Source organism: Rana temporaria, chromosome 3 (genome assembly GCF_905171775.1).
Source record: "Rana temporaria chromosome 3, aRanTem1.1, whole genome shotgun sequence".
NCBI lineage: Eukaryota > Metazoa > Chordata > Amphibia > Anura > Ranidae > Rana > Rana temporaria.
The window spans coordinates 70,763,392-70,785,893 of record NC_053491.1 but is presented as its reverse complement, the minus strand read 5'-3'; the positions used below and the strand labels follow the sequence as shown (position 1 = coordinate 70,785,893).

At 42.1% G+C, this 22,502-nt stretch overlaps 2 protein-coding genes across 4 annotated transcripts in view; one reads left to right on the top strand and one right to left on the bottom strand.

The window, feature by feature from the left end:
* Window positions 1–20,712, top strand: part of CCPG1 (cell cycle progression 1) — an 84,560-nt gene extending 63,848 nt beyond the window's left edge. For all 3 annotated transcript variants that reach the window (XM_040342723.1, XM_040342724.1, XM_040342722.1), the window contains 2 exons: window positions 11,136–12,517; window positions 19,578–20,712. In XM_040342723.1, coding sequence (XP_040198657.1) covers window positions 11,136–12,517; window positions 19,578–19,743 — 1,548 coding nt within the window. In that variant the 3' untranslated portion in view covers window positions 19,744–20,712. The remainder of the gene's footprint in view (window positions 1–11,135; window positions 12,518–19,577) is intronic.
* Window positions 20,713–20,714: 2 nt separating this feature from the next.
* The window catches only part of PIGB (phosphatidylinositol glycan anchor biosynthesis class B), a 60,439-nt gene continuing 58,651 nt past the window's right edge, over window positions 20,715–22,502 (bottom strand). The window contains exon 12 of the mRNA XM_040342725.1: window positions 20,715–21,308. Coding sequence (XP_040198659.1) covers window positions 21,189–21,308 — 120 coding nt within the window. The 3' untranslated portion in view covers window positions 20,715–21,188. The remainder of the gene's footprint in view (window positions 21,309–22,502) is intronic.

Below are 22,502 nucleotides of genomic sequence, written 5' to 3'. Positions count from 1 at the left end.
GACCCAAAACCGTGTCTTCTTGGAATTATAGATGATACGTTAATGGACGATAATAGCAGGCAAGCCTTGTTGAGAGCTCTGTTTCAGGCCCGTAGGCTAATCCTTCGGCATTGGAAGGCAGTTGATCCTCCAACGTTGAAGGAATGGATTGCTCAAATGGGTGACGCCATAAGATTGGAGAAGTATGTTTATCAACACAGGGGGTGCTCAAGAAAATTTGAGCAAGTGTGGGCTCCATGGTTAGATTCCCCTGGCTTATCCCCAGTAGATCTGGTCATGGATAGGCTGCTTAGATAGATGGGGGGGTAGTCAGCCATAGGGGGCAGTCAGAAAGTGGGGAGGTTGATTCTTTGGAAATATGCTGTGTATGGCATTTGGAGGATGTGGGTATTCCAGTGGGGCTAGTGCCTTCTAAACAGTTGCCTCGGACTGAGGTTGTATGTTGTATGGGAGTCTGCTGTACTATCTGTGTGAACTGTTATTTGCACTGGTAGAATGTTTCGGTGATGTGTCTATGAGCTGTGTACTTGCTGTGACTTTCTTTTCTGTTTAAGAAAAATGTTTTTGTTTCTCTTAATAAACATCTTTGATTTAAAAAAAGATATCCTCTACAGCCGTTCCCCCAGCTTTGGTATTTATAGTGTAAGGCCCAGATTTCCAAAGGAGATACGACGGCGTATCTCCAGATACACCGTCGTATCTCTGAGTTGCGCCATCGTATCTATGCGCCTGATTCATAGAATCAGTTACGCATAGATTTCTATTAGATCCGACCAGCGTAAGTCTCTTACGCCGTCGGATCTTAACTGCATATTTACGCTGGCCGCTAGGGGCGTGTACGCTGATTTACGCCTAGAAATATGTAAATCAGCCAGATATACGCAAATTCACACACGTTCACCCGGCCGACGCAGTACAGATATGCCGTTTACGTTAGGCTTTTCCCAGCGTAAAGTTACCCCTGCTATATGGTTGCGTACATGCGGCGTACCACGTTAAGTATGGACGTCGTTTCCGCGTAGAATTTTGAATATTTTACGTCGTTTGCGTAAGTCGTCCGTGAATGGGGCTGGACGTAATTTACGTTCACGTCGAAACCAATACGTCCTTGCGGCGTACTTTGGAGCAATGCACACTGGGATATTCCACGGACGGCGCATGCACCGTTCGTGAAAAACGTCAATCACGTCGGGTCACAAGTTATTTACATAAAACACGCCCCCCTGTTCCACATTTAAATTAGGCCGGCTTACGCCAGCCTATTTACACTACGCCGCCGCAACTTATGGAGCAAGTGCTTTGAGAATACTGCACTTGCCCATCTAAGTTGCGGAGGCGTAACGTAAATAGGATACGCTACGCCGGAACAAAGATACGCTATTCTACGAGAATCTGGCCCTAAGTGTTACTTCTTAGGGCCCCCTTCACACCTGTGTGGTCTGATGCCGTGCATTATTGCACATTGTGTTCCACATTAATGGACTGAAACTCGCACCTGCATCATTTTTTTGCCAATGCGGCTCATCATAACGCACAGTATGTGGTGGGGTGCTACATTGTAGGTGTGTTGTTTAAAGCCAAACTCCAGGAAACTTGAAAATGTTGCCCTACAGTGGGTGCAAGGGTTCACTGCTCATTTAGTCTAGGGGCAGGGGTCTCCAAACTTTTTGAACAAAGGGCCAGTTTACTGTCATTCTGTCAAAATGCATTTTTTCTTGCATACAATTGGATGATGGAAGTCAGCAGAGATCCTGCTCATTTACTAAGGTCTGGAGCAACTGCACTTGCAGAGTGCACAGTCATTTTGCCTTTAGTACATCAACCCCAGTGTCTCGATGCGCGGCTGCAGAGACCGGAAAATGTCTCGCTACCTGTGATTAGCGCAGCGCCGACTTCCTGGCAGGCTCTGCACGTGGCGCTTGTGAACACACCTGAGTTCATCCTTAATGTACATAAAGTTGAACAGAACCACCAGGTGAATCGCTAATGTATATATGACACATTAAAGTGTTGCTACTTCAATGGCAAGAAATTGTACATATTTCTGATGGGGAAAATGTTGTCTAGAGCAGGAGTCTTACAAGATTTTATCCAGCTTGCAGCTAGGGTCAGTAACAGTTCTAATGTGCACTGATTGAGGATTAAGGTCAGCAGAGGGTGCCTATGATCTCTGCTTCTGATGTAAATGGGGACATTAATGTAAGGAGGAAAGAAATCCAATAGGGACACTGATGTGAAGGGGGGGCTTTGCGGGGAACCCTAATTTGGGGGGAATCCTAGAGTGGACTCTAATGTAAAAGGGCCTCTGATGGGAACCCCAATGTAAGGCAGGACTCTGATATAGGCCCTGATGTAAGGGGGGGGGGGACTCTGCTACAAGATTTTTTCCAGCTCGCAACTAGGGTTAGGGACATATCCTTAATGTGTACTGATTGTGGATTAAGGTCAGCAGAGACTTCCTATGGTCTCCACTTCTGATGTAAGTGGGGACTCTTATGGAGATCCTAATGTAAAGGGGGACCCCAATAGTGACACTAATGTAAAGGGGCTTTGAAGGGGACCCTGATGTAAGGCGGGACTCTTACAGTAGACTCTGATGTAAAAGGGCCTCTGATGGTACCCTAATGTAAGGTGGGACTCGGATGTGGGCCCTGATGTAAGGGGGGGGGGAGAGGGGGAGAGACTCTGCTACAAGCTTTATACAGCTCACAGCTAGGGTCAGTGGCCTATCCTCAATGTGCACTGATTGAGGATTAAGGTCAGCATCGGCTGTATATGGTCTCCACTTCTGATGTAATTGGGGACTCTGATGGAGACCCTTATGTATAGAGGGAATGCAGTAGGGACCCTGATGTCAAGAGGGACTCCTATAGTAGACTCTGATGTAAAAGGACCTCTGATGGGTACATTGTATAGGGGGGACTCTGTTACAGGATTTTATACAGCTCTGATGTAATTGGGGACTCTGATGGAGACCCTTATGTATAGAGGGAATTAAGTAGGGACCCTGATGTAAAGAGGGACTCCTATAGTAGGCTCTGATGTAAAAGGACCTCTGATGAGTACGTTGTATAGGGGGGGACTCTGATGGATTGTATACAGCTCTGATGTAAGTGGGGACTCTGATGGGCACCATATTGTAGGGGGGATTCTGATGTAAGTGGGGACTCTGATAAAGACCCAGATGTAAAGGGGCCCGATGCTTTTTTTTTTTCCCACCCCCCTGATTTATACATAAAAACTACAATGTGGACCACATACTGCAAAGTTTGGAGACTCCTGCCCTGGTCTGGAGCAACAAAACTTGGAATATCATGTATTACATTGTTGGTTTCAAAGAAATAGATTCCAGCATTAGCAAGGTGATGTAAGTACTTTCTATTTGGATTAGAATACATTGAATCAGTGATGCATTGTAGTGTAACAGCCTTTACTTCAGAATTCCATTACTTCCTGCAATTTAGAGATTTAGGAAGCATAGAGGTCAGATTTTTTTTCTTGCATCAATGTATTTGAACTTGGTGTCCTTTTACACGGAGGTGACATGATTTGCTTAGTTAATAATTCACTTCTTTGTCCTGTATCTAGGGGGCAGCACTGAATTATTCACAATGCAGTACATGAAGAATTTATCATAGGTTCTTAAAGCAGTGGCAGTAATCACGTTTGAATGAGCACATATATTAGGAAATCTATATTGTATACATAGGAGAAGATCGTGTATCAATCTGATCAGTCACAAACTATCATTCAGATGTGTTTAAAATTAATTCTACAGTACTTTTACTTAATGGGGAATTCAGCAACATGTATTTGATCTGGAACTTAGGAAGTATATTTAAAAAAATATATATTTTTGCAAGTTTTTATGGACATTTATTGAAGAAAAGTATTTTTATATATCAAGAGTCTAAAAATGAAGCAAAAATATTTTGGAAAGCAATTCTATAAAATAATTAGAACATAATTCATAAGAAATGTGTGTGTGTTTGTATGTATGTATGTATGTGTGTATTATATATATATATATATATATATATATATATATATATATATATATATATATATATATATATATATAGCTTTTTTCCCCAAAGAATGGGTGCAGCACTGTCCCTTAGTTCCACCCCTTACCACATCTCAGTATCGCCATTTTTAGATAATACAGAACCAAGTATAATTTTGTGGCGCTAAGTAATTTATATGAAAAGTGTTAATAAAAAGCACAAAAAGCAGTAGCATGACTCCCCTGCAGCCAGCAACAATAGAACCCCCCACAACAATAAATCCTTGCCAGCAACAGTAGATCTCCAAACAGCCAGCATCAGGAGACCACCCCCTCAACAATATTTATGTGTGTGTGTGTGTGTGTGTGTGTGTATATATATATATATATATATATATATATATATATATATATATATACACGCGTACGTGAAACTCGAAAAATTAGAATATCGTGCAAAAGTTCATTTATTTCACTAATGCAACTTAAAAGGTGAAACTAATATATGAGAGACTCATTACATGCAAAGCAAGATAGTTCAAGCCGTGATTTGTCATAATTGTAATGATTATGGCTTACAGCTCCCAAAACCCCAAATCCACAATCTCAGAAAATTAGAATATTGTGAAAAGGTACAATATTCTAGGCTCAAGGGGCCAGATTCAGGTACAAATGCGGCGGCGTAACGTATCGTCCTCGTAAGTGCTTGATTCACAAAGCACTTGAGTATAAACTTGCGGCGGACTAACGTACAGACGTCCGGCGCAAGCCCGTCTAATTCAAATGGGGCGTGTACCATTTAAATTAGGCGCGCTCCCGCGCCGAACGTTCTGCGCATGCTCCGTTAGTAAATTTCCCGACGTGCTTTGCGCGAAATTACGGCGCCCCGACGTGTTTGTGAATGGTGACGTGCGTAACGTACTTACGCCGAAATTTTTTTTTTTTTTAATTCGACGCGGGAACCATGGCCATACTTTAACATGGCTGGTGTAAAGTTAAGCCATGAAAAAGCAGGCTTAACTTTGCGACAGGAAAAAACGACGTAACGCACGCGAGTAGCTTCGTGGATCGCCGTAAAAGCTAATTTGCATACCCGACGCTGGAAAACGACGCGAACTCCACCCAGCGGCGGCCGAAGTATTGCAGCCTAAGATCCGAAGGCGTACGAAGCCGTAAGCCTGTCGGATCTTAGCCAAATGCCGTCGTATGTTGTTTGTGAATCACAAATTAAGATACGACGCAGCAAATTTGAAAATACGCCGGAGTATCAGTAGATACTCCGGCGTATTTCTTCTGTGAATCTGGCCCAAAGTGTCCCACTCTAATCAGCTAATTAAGCCATAACACCTGTAAAGGGTTCCTGAACCCTTAAATGGTCTTGGTCTGGTTCAGTAGGAATCACTATCATGGGAAAGACTGCTGACCTGACAGTTGTACAGAAAACCATCATTGACAGGGAAAGCCTCAAAAGGTAATTGCAAAAGAAGTTGGATGTTCCCAAAGTGCTGTATTAAAGCACATTAATAGAAAGTTATGTGGAAGGGAAAAGTGTGGAAGAAAAAGTTGCACAAGCAGCAGGGATGAGCGCAGCCTGGAGAGGATTGTCAGGAAAAGGCCATTCAAAGGTGTTGGGGACTTTCACAAGGAGTGGACTGAGGCTGGAGTCAGTGCATCAAGAGCCACCACACAGATGGATCCTGGACATGGGCTTCAAATGTCGTATTCCTCTTGTCAAGCCACTCCTGAACAACAAACAACGTCAGAAGCATCTTACCTGGGCTAAAGAAAAACGGACTTGGTCTGTTCTCAGTGGTCCAAAGTCCTCTTTTCTGATGAGAGCAAATTTGACATCTCATTTGGAAACCAAGGAGCCGGAGTATGGAGGAAGAATGGAGAGGCGCACACTGCAAGATGCTTGTAGTCAAGTGTGAAGTTTTCACAGTCTGTGTTGATTTGGGGATCCATGTGATCTTCTGGTGTTGGTCCACTGTGCTTCATTAAGTCCGAGGTCACCGCAGCCATCTACCAGGAGATTTTGGGGAACTTCATGCTTCCTTCCGCAGACAATCTCTATGGGGATGCAGACTTCATTTTCCAGCAGGACTTGGCACCTGCCCACACTGCCAAAAGCACCAAAACCTGGTTCAATGACCGTGGGATTACTGTGCTTGATTGGCCAGCAAACTCGCCTGACCTGAACCATAACACCTAAGCAGTGCCTCAGGCTGATAGCTTCCATGCCACGCCGCATTGAGGCAGTATTTGCTGCAAAAGTTGCCCAAACCAAGTACTGAGTACATATGCATGCTTCTACTTTTCAGAGGTCCGCTATTGTTCTATGTACAATCCTTGTTTTATTGATTGCATGTAATATTCAAATTTTCTGAGATCGTGAATTTGGGGTTTTCATGAGCTGGAAGCCATAATCATCATAATTGTGACAAGTCACAGCTTGAACTATCTGGCTTTGCATGTAATAAATCTATCACATATATTAGTTTCACCTTTTAAGTTGCATTAGTGAAATAAATGAACTTTTGCACGATATTCAAATTTTTCGAGTTTCACCTGTATATAAATAAAGTGATCTTCATAAGGACAGAAAATGGATGATTTCATAGAAAAACCGACCCCTGTTTTACCTGTTGAGTATATGATGAATATAAATACTGTAGACGTTTTACATATTAATTTCAGGAGTCTGGACCCTTAGCTTGTGTATGATCTCTTTTTAATAATGAGAAATGGCAAATATAACAAAAATTGTAAGCTCAAGAAATTCTGAATAGAATATAATATCTTTTTGACACATGGTTATGTGTGTTTAATGCCAACATATTAAACCGAATATGACTTCACCTTGATTGGCAGGGTTTCCCTTGCCAGGCAGCTCATGGGAACTGCAGTGTAAAAGGCTTCAGGTTTGGGAACAACGCTGATAGATGTGAATGGCTGATACAAATGACTCTAACAATTAGAAAATATTAAAGACTTGTTTGCATAGGTTTTAGCTTGTGTAAAAGCAGTGTATACAGCAGGCTTTGAAAAAGCTGAAAAAGCAGGTTTTGCTCAGCTTGGTTGAAGCTTTTCATGTACCATTCTACTCTAATTTGGGGCGGCGCATATCTTAATGGCAGTGTTGACTGTCACTTTAAACAAGCTGTTAGCAAGTTTCACGTCTACCAGAAGCTTATTAAAAGCATGCCAAAGCCTGTTAGCTGCTTGTTTAACCTCCCTGGCGGTATGATTCTTTCTGAAAAAACATGCTGAAAGCGGTACAATTATTTGCAAGGAAATTTGGCGTTTTATACTGTAGGCCTGTGATTTTTAGAAATAACTCACTTAAATCTGACCAAACAAGAGTCTAGTAGGCATCCCGGGTATGACATTTTTTTAAAAACAAAATTTTAAATTATAATATAATAAATAATTATAAATAATTATAGCAAGTAATAATATAATTTAAAATAAAAATTATTCAATAATGTAATCAACTCAAAATCACTGAAATTTGCTCAGTTGCAGAATTGTCGCTGTCATTATTTTTTTTTTTATGACGAATTTCCCCACAAATCGCTATCGCACAATTCTGCAAGTGATTATAATTTATTATCGCTGTTTTCTAGCTGATCTAAAACCATTTTTGACATAAAAAGACACTTTTGGTTGCTATGGACAATCTACAGTTTTCAGGCAGAAAGAAAGGTTTTTATTATATAAAAGAACATGCATGACACAGGGCAGACCACTAAGGACAAGGGGGGTGTGTATTTTTTACATACAGTACTGTAATCTATAAGATTACAGTATATTGTATGTATAGTGTTTGTTTACTTTTTTGAATTTGGCGCCGATCTCCGCTCCCCTGCGTCGTAACGTCGCAGGGAACGGAGATCGGCGGCACAGGAGGACGCTGTGTGAATCGAGCGAGGTCCCGCTCGCTCACACAGCGTGGTGACATCGCTGGATCCAGGAGAAGGTAAGGCAGCGCGCGCTGCAGGCTCTGCATATCTCCCCTGACTCGGGGATACCGATTTTGGTAGAAAAAATCCAACCCGAGTCACGCTCTGGGATACCGCCAGGAGGGTTAAAGTGACAGCTCTCCCATTAAAAACTTTGTTTAAAAGTGTGCATTCAGACCCATGCTTTGCCGTAAGGCATGGCACATACTTCATGTTACGCACCAAGTTCACCTTTAAAAAATAAAAATAAACGCACATATTTCACAGTAACCGACAAAGCATTGCACCCAAGATCAGTGGAGCCCTGGACAGCCAGGCTAATTTCAAAAGTGACAGCGGCTGTGGGGAGAGAAGAATACATGCACGCTGGCATGGTGGAGGCAACTTTTTGTGCCATGTTACACCCTGAATATGGGTGTAACGTAACATAGTGCAAAGGGTGGAGTTGGCCTTTAAACGGCACTCCAGGTGTACTAAACCAACACACCTATGCTAAATGGCAACACACTATGTGCATGTGTTAATGCATCTTGTTGGGCTGGATAGATCCAAATACAGTGCCTACTAAGCTGCACAATGCTTGCCAAAAGCTTTACAAAATCTTGCTGTACACACTGCCCTTAGAGTGATTTTTTTTTTCATAAAACCGATAAAAATAACATAACTTGCATGTATTATCTCTTATTTTTTTATACATTTCCTACTCTTGATTTTACGCTTCAAATTGTCCCTTGGCTGCACTGACGCACTCCCCTTACTTTCTCTGCGCCCTGTGCTGCCAGGATCCATAGAGCCCTGTATGAGTCTCCTCTAAGTGTCTGCTCCTGTTCTGTACTACAACTCTACGTGCAGCCAGTGCTACACACACAGTCCGTGCTGGAGGGATACAGAGCCGCTGTCAATCACAGATGTGGAGGAGGAGAGGCATTGCTTTTGCTCTGTGTCCCACAGCGCTGCCTATGTGTCCAGCAATTACAACTGCTGCATGCAGAGTTGTAGTATGTAGCAGAAGCGCATATATAGAGGAGACTCGTATGTGACTCCATGGGTCTTGGCAGATCAGGGGTGTGTTGCTATGGCCATTTTAGTGATATCTATAGCATAAATATAGAATGATGACCATGTATTGTTTTAGAAGCTAGGCCTCCCCTGTTCATGTGCTAACAAATCTGTTGAAGTGCTTTGCAAGCTCAGGACACTAAATGATGCTACAGGAAAGAGGGGGAGCCGAAAGGACTTTAATAAGCCATGTGTTGGAAGTTGTTTGCAGGACCCTGAGAAGGAAGGATCCAAAAAATGTAAAGTCAGCAGCTTACAAATACTGTAGCCGCTGACTTTTAACATAAGGACAATTGCCTGTTCAGGCATCCAGCGCTGTCTGCACCCGAACCAATTCTTCAATCTGCTTTGGGTGCAGACGCGGGAATCTCAAGTAAGGGAAACAGGCAATGAAGCCTTGCGGTTTCCTACTGTGCATGCATGAGACGCACTGCGCCTTGTGAGAACGTTCCCGTAGTCTTCTGGGTACTGTGATGTGGCCCAAAAGACTGCAGGGGAAAGAGGGGGGCCGAAATGTCACCTCAGATTGCTGTGGCAATCTGAGCCGGAAGTGGAAGCAGGTACCTGTCAAAACCAGGTGTCCACTCCCACCCCCCGAAAAAAAAATCAAAATGTGGCAGTGGAGGGGAGAAGGGTGCAAACAAGTGTAACTTCCCCTTTTGGGTGGAGCTCTGCTTTAAGTAGATGTTTAGTATACTTATTGCATACATTGTACATGCTTATTTGTTAGAATGCATGGATAGCGTGTGCACGTTGTAGACAAGGGAGGGGGCAAGCACGCTGACTAACACCCAATCAGAACGGCTCAGATGATGGGGGCAAGCTTACTGAGAAGAAACAAAGTGAGAAATTCACACAAAGAAAAAAAACATTTAGAAGGGAAATGGAAGGAAAAGGTAAGTGAACCAACAATGCACTAGCTTAGAGGAACCTATTTAGAAAATAAAAAAACAAACCTTTACAGCCCCTTTAACCACTTAGAGCTTTCTATGGTATTTGATCACCTCTGTGGATTATATAAACAAAAAACCCTGAAAATTTTGAAAATATATATATATATATATATATATATATATATATATATATATATATATTATACTTTCTGCCATAAGACATACCCAATAAAAAAAATGTAAAATCAAATTTCTTCATCAATTTAGGCCAATATGTATTCTGCTACATATTTTTGGTAAACACAAATCCCAATAAGTGTATATTGATTGGTTTGCGCAAAAGTTATACCGTCTAGAACTATGGGATGTTTATTTTTATTTTTTTTAACTAGTAACGGCGGTGATCAGCGACTTATAGCGGGACTGCGATATTGTGGCAGACAAATCTGGTGCTTTTGGGGGACCGGTGACACCAATACAGTGATCAGTGCTAAAAAAAATATGCACTGTCACTGTACTAATGACACTGGCTGGGAAGGGGTTAACAGGGGCGATCAAAGCATTAACTGTGTGCCTAACCCAGTGATGGCGAACTTTGGCACCCCAGATGTTTTGGAACTACATTTCCCATGATGCTCAACTACACTGCAGAGTGCATGAGCATCATGGGAAATGTAGTTCCAAAACATCTGTAGTGCCAAGGTTCGCCATCACTGGCCTAGCCTGTGCTTTCTTACTGTATGGGAGGTGCTTTGACTAGGGGAAGGCATTGATTCATGTTCCTGCTTTGCAGAGACACAAGATCAATACCTTCCCTTCTGACAGAACGGCAATCTGCCTTGTTTACTAGGGAGATTGCCGTTCTGCCTGTGTACTGTAATCGGACTGCCAGCGACGTGCTAGCCCCAGACCCAGAAGTGTCAGATCATGTACTAGGTACGTGATCTGGCACAGACCGGCTGCCCTACCATAGTATATGTATGGTGGGTGGTCCACAAGTGGTTAAAGGAGCAATTTATAGAGATAACAGATAATACATGTAAGATATGTTATTTGTGTTTGATTTATGAAATAAAAGACCCTATGAAGTCCTTTTAGTTTTAGAGTGAATATTAAAGTCGCTTTTACATCACAAGAATGATAGTTGGTACGTTATGTAAAAGTGGATGAAAAAACAGATACACACCAAGTGTGTTTTCCTTTTGTATGTTGCAGTTAGAGGCGGGTGACCTGGCAACCAGCTTAAAAACAACAGAAGTGCAAAATGGGAATCTGGCTCTGGAAAACCAGCACCTTAGGGAGTCTTTAGAAAAAGAAGAGCAAGCTTTATCTTCTCTTAAAGAGGAACTAAGAAAATTGAGAGAACAGATAAGAAACCTAGAAGAAAAAGGAAGGCATGAGACGGTACAGTCTGAAAACCAGAAGCTGAAAGAACATTTAAAAGAAGAGCGGCAAAAGATCCGCAGTTTTCGAACACAGAAGGAAGCATTGCTAAGCGAAGCCCAGGTTCTCAGGAAAGAACTTGACAACGAGAGGCAAATTACAGACTCTCTGAAGGTGGAGCTTGAAGAGATAAGCAATCGGAGAGCTTCTAGTGTCACCTATGATGCTATTAAGAGTAATGAAGAGATTGAACATTTCAAAAACCGTCTTTCCGAGTTAGAGAAGAAACTCAATTTTGAGCAGCAGAGGTCAGATTTGTGGGAACGGCTTTACATTGAAGCCAAAGAACAGAATGAGAAAAAAGATGGCAAAAATCCACGTACTCGTCCAGAGTCAGAAAATTCCAACGACGGTAAATCAAGCAAACAAAAAAAGAAAGGTAAATCCACATTTTTTAACTCGGTTAAAGATACTTTTGATGCAATGACAAATTCAACCAAAGACTTTGTGAGACATCATAAGGAAAAAATCAAACAGGCAAAAGAAGCAGTAAAGGAGAATTTAAAGAAGTTCTCAGATTCAGTGAAAACCACATTCCGCCAGTTTAAAGACTCCACTAAAGGCATGTTTGACAAAAACCGCTACAGAAAACATGCAGACAGACGGAGGGAGGAATCCAAAGAAGCACATACCGTACGCCGAGAATTTAAGCCTGGCTTTGAGAAGACTTTTCCCAACAAAGAAACTGCCACCGAGCACAAATACGAAAGCTCACAAGATGCTCCTAAATCTGAGGACTTTAAAGATGAATCCACCCAGCCATTAAATAATGATGAAAAGACCAAAAGCCACCAGCAAAAGGGTTGTTCTGATATTTTTGAATGTGCTCGCCAAGAATCAGTTAGTCTCTTCAACAAGGTGCTGGACCCCGTGACAGTAGAAGAATTCCACGATTTGTTGCAAGTATATTTACAAGAGCAAGTGGGTGATTTCCGACACTGGAAAGAACTAGAGCAATTCATTAGTCAATTTTTTCAGAATGGTGTTTTTATTCATGATCAGATGCTATTTACCGATTTTGTGAATGATGTTGAAGATTACCTTGAGGATATGAAGGAATATCAGACTAATACTGGAGGAGTCTTTGAAGACCTTGATGAATATGTTTACAGACACTTCTTTGGGAGTGCTTATTCCAATCCATATGGACCAAGGTTGGTTTATACTTAAAATGTCAACATATTGATGCTGTCAAAAGATTTTAGTAAGCAAACTAATATCTGTCCTAAATATTAGTGCTGTCAGGCCTCCCATGCCACTTTCATTGTTCAATAGCGGTTAGTAGGGAGCATTCTTGTTGGATAGAGGGTTAGTCATTGGCCCAGCATGCAGATACATTTGGGAAACCTTGAACTGCAGGCAGAACAATTTAGGAATAAACCAGGCATAACTAGTAATAATGATAATACTGATTAGAGATAGGCGAGTTGTTCAGAATTCATTCCACCACCGATTTGAGTTTTTTTACCCACAGGTTTTTCTGTGGGTGTCAAGCTGACTAAAGGGTTAATTTTGTACTTTAATAATACAATCGGAAATGTGCTCAGAAAAGGATAAAGAATAAAAAAAAGATGAGAAAGAGGGAAACGTGTTTTTTCAGCATAAAATTTCCTACGTGACAATTTATAAACCTTGAGCTGTGATAAAGATGTGTTTGAGGTTCTCTAAAAAGAGATCAGTATAGGACAGGGGTGCCCAACCAGTGGCCCAGGGGCCACATTTGGCCCGCAGAGCCCTCTGATATGGCTCTTGACCTCCTGCTCTGGGATGGCAGATTGGCAAGCCCAAATCACGAGTTGCCGAACCGCCATCCCAGAGCAGCAGTTTTGTGAATGAAGCTACTGGTAGAGAAAGCAAGTGGCTGCGGAGCATCAGTGTGAAAGCAGCCTTAGGCCCCTTTCAAATAATCGATCTGACCCAATCGGACTCACTATTTACCTCTATGAAGCAGCATATGTAAACAGGCTTGTGTCTGTTTACACTCCCCTACCTAAAAAAAAAAATAGAAAGGGATCTGCCCCCTTCCGTCTGGGCGGATCAGATCTGAGGGCCCATAGATTAGAGTGGGCTGTTTCCATGGACACGGACCTGTCATCCTCCCGTTCTGCTCATTGTGGCCCGCAACCGGTTACCAATTTGCTTAAGTGGCCCTCGCTCTTCAAAAGGTTGGGCACCCCTGGTGTAGGAGATGTATGTATTTATTTTTATTTTTTTATTTTTTGAGGAATAATATTACCAAAGGCAAAACCTAAAGATTTGTTCCAATCCTATAAATGTCTAGTCCCAGTCCTGATCTTCAGCACCCTAGAGTTTTTTTTTTTATACATGTGAATTTTTATAATTGCAAAATGGTAACTAGGATGTAAATATTTAGAGAGCTGTATTCCATGTTGTGTGATGGTAACCCACAGACCTTAAAGCACATCTAATATTGCAGCTCCCACCTCCGGGACCCAAATGTTTTTGACTGTCCTTTTTTAATGCCCAACAGACTGAATTACTGGTAAGTGGAATGTGATCCTATAAAGTTCATGTTTTCTTTTATTTTTGGTTGAGGTAGCTTTTGTAACGGTCATGGCTGATGTTCATGGCCATGACAAGTTTAATGATGGCAGTAGTTTGTAGTGGACTGGTTTCTAATGGACCAACAATAGCAAGATGGCTATGCCCAATGGCAACAGAATGTATGCCAATATTTCAACAACCAGTAGAAAGCTCTGGACTATGCTGGTTAAAGTTCTGACTTAATGCAAATCCATCACAAATTCAGGAATAAACACTGTTGAAGGCTTCCTGGACTTCTAAAGGGTCTTTATTACTGTTGGAAGACAACTTAATTACTCCAACCCTTCCCCTTGGCTTCCATGCCTGAAACTGAGATGTGCCGACTTAGGATGGAGAAATCTCTCCCTGGGACAGAAGTTGCGGAAAGATGGGGAGCTGAATTGGTAGGCAGAGACTTCCATGGCCAGGTTAAAATCATGGCCTGAGGGGTAGGGTAGGATAGATATCACCATGAACCTTTTCAACAGGAACCTCGTGACCAGAGGTATTGGCGGCAAAAAAAAGATAGTCCTTGATCTCGGGCCAACGGGCACGCATAGTGAGAAAGAAATCTGGATATCTTGTGGTTGGTTGGGGAAGCTAACAAATCCAGCTGAGGAAGACCCCACAACTGAGTGAACTGTAAAAGAGGGATCCGGATCTACTTGCTGGGATAAAGGAAAAAGTGATGGTATGCCCTAACATTCTGTACCTTCTTTTGTAAAATGTTATTAGATGCCACTTCTCTGAGAAGAATCCTGGATGGTTGCAAACGGCTCCCCAGCCTGTCATGCTGGCATCAGTAGTAACAATAGTTATGGCAACAGACCTAAGGGAGGAGCTTGAGTGAGGGTTCCTTTGCATATCTACTACCATAAGCTCTTGCGCATCTGGGCCTTTAAGGTGTCAGTGGGCCCATTGAGATACAAAATGCCATTGTATGCAGGAGGCTCAAGCACTGGGAAACTGACATCATCGTCCATTTAATAGTTGATACTCTGGGTGGGTTCTAGCTGGCTCTTCCTGAAATTCACTATACAGCCAAACCTTCCTAGGTTGTCCAGAAGAGTTTTCTTCTGAAATAAATGTTGAATTCAGTCTTGGGCTAGAAGCAAAATGTTGCCCAGATTATGATGGACTTGGATACCCCTGTTACAGAGGTGCTAGGACAGCAATCAGGACCTTTCTAAAGGGGCAGGCAGGAAGATGAAAAAAAAAAAATGTTCTTTGCCCATGGTCAACCTGAGGAATCTCTGGAATGATGGCAGAATGGAAATATGTAGAAAAGCATCCTGTCCCCTGGTTGCACTGCTTGGAGAATTGTGTGCAAAGACCATCTGGACCCTTTCCATGTGAATGAAGCGATTCCACTTTTCCAAGTCGATAACCAATCTCCGGTCTTTTTTTGAACGAGAAGAGGAGGCAAGTAAAACCTGTATATCTCTCTGAGTCTCACAAAGAGACTTGGCGTCAGACATTGCATTCTGCACTACCCATTCAAATAAACAAGATGCCCGGGATTGTTGTAAGAGGAATTCTGTGAGTGACAGAGAGGTCACAGGGGGTTGGCAAGCCATACAATCTTTCAGTGTGCCGGGCCTGCAGTTAACTTCGTGCCAAAAGATAGCTGCTGGGGACGGTATGCCACAGCGGTGAGAAGGCACAGAGTAAAAGATTTTAATCAGAAAAGTTGACACCTACAGGCAATGGTATACATACCATTGCACAAACCTTTAAGAAAAAAAAAAAATACACTATACTTTAAATTTAATCTGGTATGCCTAATGCAGGACAAAATGTTAGAATGTATCCTCAGCTAAAAATCTTATAAGACAGCTTTAGTTTATAGCAGCGGCTCTCAACCTGTGGATCTCGATTCCTGGAGCCTCTGACCGCCCACATGGGTTGTTCCTGGAGGCTGCGGCCACCCATTCAGTTCATGGCATGAGAGAGAGATGGTAGTTCAGCTGACTGGTGAGAAAAGTGAAGTGGGAGGGGCTACAGGAGACCCTATCTCCTGATTTTGTAATAGGTATTAATGCTTTAAAACACCATGGAGCCAGAGACACAGTGAGTAACATTGCCTATGATTTATAGTTGCCATTAAGTCTCTGATACAGTTCTCAGATCAACAGATGACCTTGATCAAGAGCACCCAAGTTGGCTGATCAGAACCCTCCCCCCCCCAAATCAAGGAGTAAGAACGACTAAAGAGAGTGGAAAAGAGGGGGGGGGGGGGACAAAGATAAAGGGAGAGAAAGAACAAGAAACACGGATAGTGAAAGATTGGAGGGGGGGAGACAAGAAACTAGGATAGAGAGAGATAAAAGGGAAAGAAAGGCGAGAGAGTGGTACAGCCTAAAATGTACCATAAGGGGTTTTAATACTGTACGAGGGATTTAGGGAGCGCTAAATGTCCACAGGTTAGGGATGCAAATTACTTGCCTTCGGTGCCGACAATCCACGGTACGAAAATACGTTTACTGTTAGGGGTCCCCACAACTTGAGACATTTTATCAAGGCGTTACAGCACTAAAAAAGTTGAGAACCACTGGTTTATACCTCTACAAAAAGTAGACGTTTGCATTAATGTGTGTGGAATTAATACCTTTGACATAACAAATCATTATTCGTATTGCTTCTACATCTATAACTTACACTGATCAGCTATAACTTTATGATCACTCGCCTAATAGGGAGTAGGTACCCCTTTTTTCCTGCCAAAACAACCCTTACTTTGCAAGGCCCCATGGATTGGAATTGTTTTCCCAGCACATCCCACAGATGCTTGATCGCATTGAGAGCTGGAGAATTTGGAGGTCAAATCAATACCTCAAACTCGTGTTCCGCAGCCATTTTTACAGTGTGGCATGGCGCATTATTCTGCTTAAAGACGCTACTGCCATTCGAGAATACGGTTTCCAAGAAGGGGTTCACTTGGTCAGCAGCAATGTTTAGGTCGGTGGTACGTGTCACTGTAGGTGTATTCGGTTATGGACACACTGACTAGTCTCCGACTACACCGTCCCAAACACTGAATACAAGCCACAGTACAATGTGAAGACAGTGAAGCATGGCGGTGCAAGCATCATGATATGGGGATGTTTCTCATACTATGGTGTTGGGCCTATTTATTGCATACCTTGGATCAGTTTGAATACATCAAAATACTTGAAGAGGTCATGTTGCCTTATGCTGAAGAGGAAATGGCAACAAGACAAACACGCCAGCAAGAGAGCAGCATCTTGGTTCCAGATCAACATTATAGAGCGGTGTTTCTCAACTCCAGTCCTCAAGGCGCCCCAACAAGTCATGTTTTCAGGATTTCCCTCAGTTGAAACAGCTGTGGTAATTACTAAGGCAGTGAAACTGATCAAATCACTGATGCAAAAGAATGGGAAGCCTGAAAACATGACCTGTTGGGGCGCCTTGAGGACTGGAGTTGAGAAACCCTGTTATAGAGTGACCAGTCTGATCCCCGGACTCTAATCCAATAGAAAACTTGTAGGCTGATGACATAAATGCTGTTTCTGAGGTAAAAGAAAAAAAATACAGAGGGATGTAGTGCAATCATCCTGGGCTGGAATACTAGTATACAGGTGCCAGAAGTTTCTTGACTCCGTGCAAAACGGATGTGAAGCTGTTCTCAGGAAACATGCTTATACAACTAAATATTAGTTAAGTGATTCACAGGAAAGATTACAGACTGAGATTTACTTACCTTTTTAAACACTATTTTTTATCACAACTGTATATCCGTTGGGCACAAATCACACCTATGCATTGTGTGTTAAAAGGGGTTGTAAAGGTTTCGTTTTTTTTTTTCTCCCAAATAGGTTCCTTTAAGCTAGTGCATTGTTGGTTCACTTACCCTTTCCTTCAATTTCCCTTCTAAATATTTTCTTTTGTCTGAATTTCTCACTTCCTGTTCCTCCTCTGTAAGCTTGCCCGCATCATCTGAGCTGTTCGGGCTGGGGGTTAGTCAGCATGCTTGCCCCCTCCCTTGAGGACTACATCCCTGCGGGGAGACACTGTGTTCACAGTATCTCCCCGCAGGGATGTAGTCCCCAAGGGAGGGGGCAAGCATGCAGACTAACCCCCAGCCCGAACAGTTCAGATGATGCGGGCAAGCTTACAGAGGAGGAACAGGAAGTGAGAAATTCAGACAAAAGGAAAAAAAAACATTTAGCAGGGAAATCAAAGGAAAAGATAAGTGAACCAACAATGCACTAGCTTAAAAGAAACCTTTACGACACATATTCCAACATGTGTTGCATTGCCATTAATTAAAACCACGGGTTGAAGGAAAGAAAGTTACACATTTCCCCCATCAATACAGCCAGTGCTCACAGGGGACTCCCTATTGAGTAATTGTTCCCTGTTGGAGAAGACAGCAATTTATTGCTAGCGGATATAGCAGTCCCTACTGACAATCGCAAGTGAATCGGACAGGCTGTTGTACCCAAGTTGATTGATCAATCGACTTGGTACATTCAGCCTGCCCACATACGGTTTCGAACGGTCTATGGTCGGCCTTAAATGATACAATTTTCTTATTCAAGTTCCTTTAGATTTACATACCTTCAACTATGTTGTACAAGGGCCTGCCTGATTGCATATAAATTTGAAAGTGTTCAGGTTTGACCTCATATTATATGGTTTTGGTAAATCTAAAAGTAAGATTGTATAATGTATGGGCAGCTTTAGTAGGCTGGTGAAGTTAAAGTGGAGTTCCACCCATAAATATAACATTACATCAGTAGTTTTAAAAAACTTTTTTTTTTGATGCCTTCAAAGTGTTGTTGCTAGGCAGAATAGTTAATCTTCCCACTTCCTGCACCTAGGTGCTTAATGCTTCCTAACCTACACCGCACAGACTCCTGGGAATGTAGTGGGTGTAACTTTCCAGGAGTCTGTGCACTCCCCAGTCTCAAAGAATCATGTGACTTGGACAGCACAGGTAGAGAAACCTGATTTGACACTGCTTGTGCAGCACTGAGCATGTGCGAGATCTTCAAGGCTGAAATCCAGGAAGTCATACAGTCTGGCTTCATGATGCCCACACTTAAGATGGCCCCAGTCAATTTCTATTTTATAAAGTGTCTAAATGCTGTAACAACCTAACAAAACTGACCTTAGTTTACAGACTAACTTTACTAGAATACATTAAGCTTGTGTATTACAGGGGTATTTATATTTAAAAAGTGAAATTGTGGCCAGAACTCTTTAAGATAACTCTGAAAACTGAACCAGAAAATAGGCGGGTCGTCTGCCTGGCTGTGCTTTAGGTCAGTGGTTCTCAACCCTGTCCTCAAATACCCAAAAGGTCATGTTTTGGGAATGTCTCTTAAACAAAATAGCTGTTCAAAATACCAAGCCATTGACTCAGATTTAAAGCACCTGTGCAAGATAAAGGAAAACCTGCAAACATGGCCCGTTGGGGGTACTTGAGGACTGAGGTTGAGAGCCACTGCTTTAGGCCACAGTTCTGTAAATTAAAAGGCTGACTGAACAGAATCACAAATACCCACTGTGTTTTCAGCTGATTTCCAGGAGTGAGTTCCACTTGTTGAGCCATTCATACCACTCTGGTCTATTACTGTGTTTTAATAATGTGCATTTAGCATGTGTGACTACTTTTCTACATTTGTAATTACTGTCGTTTTCTAGGAAACCTGAAAAAGTACCTGTTTACAAAGAGAGAAAACAGGAACAGAAGAATCCAGCTCGATATAAAAGGGAAGGTAAATGGCATAAGCATGGGCGTGCCAATGGAAGACACATGGCGAATGTGGAAATAGAATTAGGGCAGTTGCCCTTTGATCCAAAATATTGAATAGCATGAATCACTTTCAATCATATAGTTAGCCTTAGAGCCAAGATATGCAGTTGGTTACTGTGGACATTTTTAAACCTTTACCCATTTCTTACTGTTAGAGAAACTGTGGGGGACTTCCAAAGAAAGGCACGGTGATGGACAGATTCTTACTGGAAATTGATAGTCTTCAAATTTGTGATTTTCGTGTCATCCCATGATCTGGGGGGGCTGGGTAACACTCTGACCCCCCTCAGCATACAAATTTGACATATTTCGTGTCAGTTCTCAATAGTTTTTTGGTTTTAAAAGCATTAAATGTTGGGAGTGCATTTTATACAGGTTGTGGTGTACTAGTAACTTCTAGATGAGAATTTTACAATTGAAGCTGTAAGTAAGGCTGGCCATACGCTTTGCAATCTGATTGCACAATCAATTTTAGATTTTCCAAATCTATGTAGGGTGAGGGCCTATCTAAATAAGCCATTCAATTTGTATCCAATCAGGCTGGCTCTTGCCATACATAGCGATTGGTAGAGCTAAAGGAAATTGATTGTACAATCAAATTGTCCCGTGTATTGTCCCCCTGTTATTTCATCTCAGACACTGCACTGTCTCTCCTTGTGCCTTGATTTCTAAATGACACCCCCCTATCCTGTTATCCTGGCTCTAAGTGGCTGGTGTTCTCTGTTGTGAAATCTGTTTAGGCTTTGCTAAGATTTTTCATTTAGTAATGAACAGATTACTTTTGGTTGCTTGCATGACTCCGTGTCATCTATGATCCCCGAATCACAACAAATAATTGTCGGATGTGTTTCTGTGCTAATAGATGTGCAGTGTTCAGTTTCTTTTCCTATTAACAGAATTTTCGCTTATAATTTGTATGTTCTGATTTCATTTCTTGCAGTTCAGAAAAAAAATTGTTTCTCAGTGTTTGCAGGAAAAATAAGACACTGAATAAAAAAAATAAAAAAACTTTATTTAAAATCATCTTTTTGTCAGCAATTTATACATACACACGTATCCAGTAGCAACTTTGATTTGCGGCTCTTGCTTGCTTAGGTACCTTGAAGGGCAAACTATTTGAAGTGTAGTTCTCCTCTCCCCAAAAAAACAATTTGCTGCTTGTATTCGATCACACCGCTCACAATAGGGAACGCTCTGCCATCCATTGTCCAGACAGACAAACCACGTCTGTCCATCCAGCCATATAGTAACATCTGACAAATCCATCTCTTCAAAGATCCCAATACCAATTAGAGAAGTGCTTTGAGTCCCCAGGGTGCAAAGCCTCATAGAAATATTAGTGTTGCGTCACAGTGATCAAGTTAATTGAGGTAAGTTTATAGGAATGGCATTGTCACTTCAATATGAATATTGCATCTTTATGTTCTATTTAGTTGGGCCTACAAAGGATCTTATGCCCTTACGATGACATATAGCATGACCCAAAACATCACCCTCCTTCAGTTCAGCTCCCGTTCATACATGTAGATGTGGCTTCCAATTCGACCCTCTGGCACATGAGTATGGAATATAGATGCTTTCTTCACATAACTGTTTGTAGTCAGAAATGTACTTATTTCCTGTGCAAAAGAAAACATTGGTCATTATTCAGAGGCTCAGAGTAAATATGGCTGAGCCATGTTAATCCAGAAGTAGATTTTTTACTGAACACCAGCTCTTATTTCAACTAATGGAATTTTAGATGTTAAAAAAAGCAGCACCGGATTACCAAAGAATGAGGAACAAAAATCCATTGTAGAGGAGATTTGTAAAAACATTAAAAAGCATGTAGTTTGATCTTAACCACCTCCCACTGCACATAAACGGCCCTCAGAATGCGTGCTCGCAGCGTGGCGTGCTACGGCTTGATCCTGTGATTATTATGATCACAGAATCCATTAGAGCTGCACGATTAATTGCAAAAAGATCGCAATCTCGATTCACCCCCCCCCGCACGATCTCTAGGCTGGATGACGCACGATTTTCGGGTGCGGCCATAGAAAAGTCCCCGGCTTCGGCCTAGCCCTGGAGCGGCGGCCATCTTGGTACACCCAGCGGCAGCTGTCTCATCAGGAAGTGAGGTTTCGTCGCCATCTTGCTCCACCCCACACTCCTGGCACAGTAATGTTAGCGAGAAGGGGGCAAGCGGACATCTTGTTACACCCAGAGTTTTAAATTTCAGTTATTTTCAACACAAAAAACTGAGCTTATGTGCTTAAATACAGTATTTGTAAATCTGATGGACTGTTTACATGATAAATTTTAAAAGCAGCAGCAAACCTTACATGCTTGCTAATGTGACAGAACACCTCTGATTTTCACATTTAGTTAAATGTGAAAAACAGAGCTGTTCTTTCACATTAGCAAGCATATGGTCAGCAGGTTTGCTGCGGCTTTTAAAATTTAACATGTAAACAGTCCATCAGATTTACATATCCTGGGCCAGATTCAGAAAGGAGATACTGCTTTTTGCTTTTTGGTCCAGAATAGACCAGCGGACCTCCTTCCAGCGCTTAGACACACCCTTCAGGGTGTATGTGGCGCTGTAAAGAAATATTAAAATCAATCAATCAATCAATCAAAATCAATACGACGGCGTATCTCCGGATACGCCGTCGTATCTCCGAGTGTGCGGCGTCTTATCTATGCGACTGATTCACAGAATCAGTTACGCATAGATTTCCCCAAGATCCGACCGGCATAAGTGTCTTACACCGTCGTATCTTAGGCTGCATATTTACGCTGGCCGCTAGGTGGCGCTTCCATATAGTTAC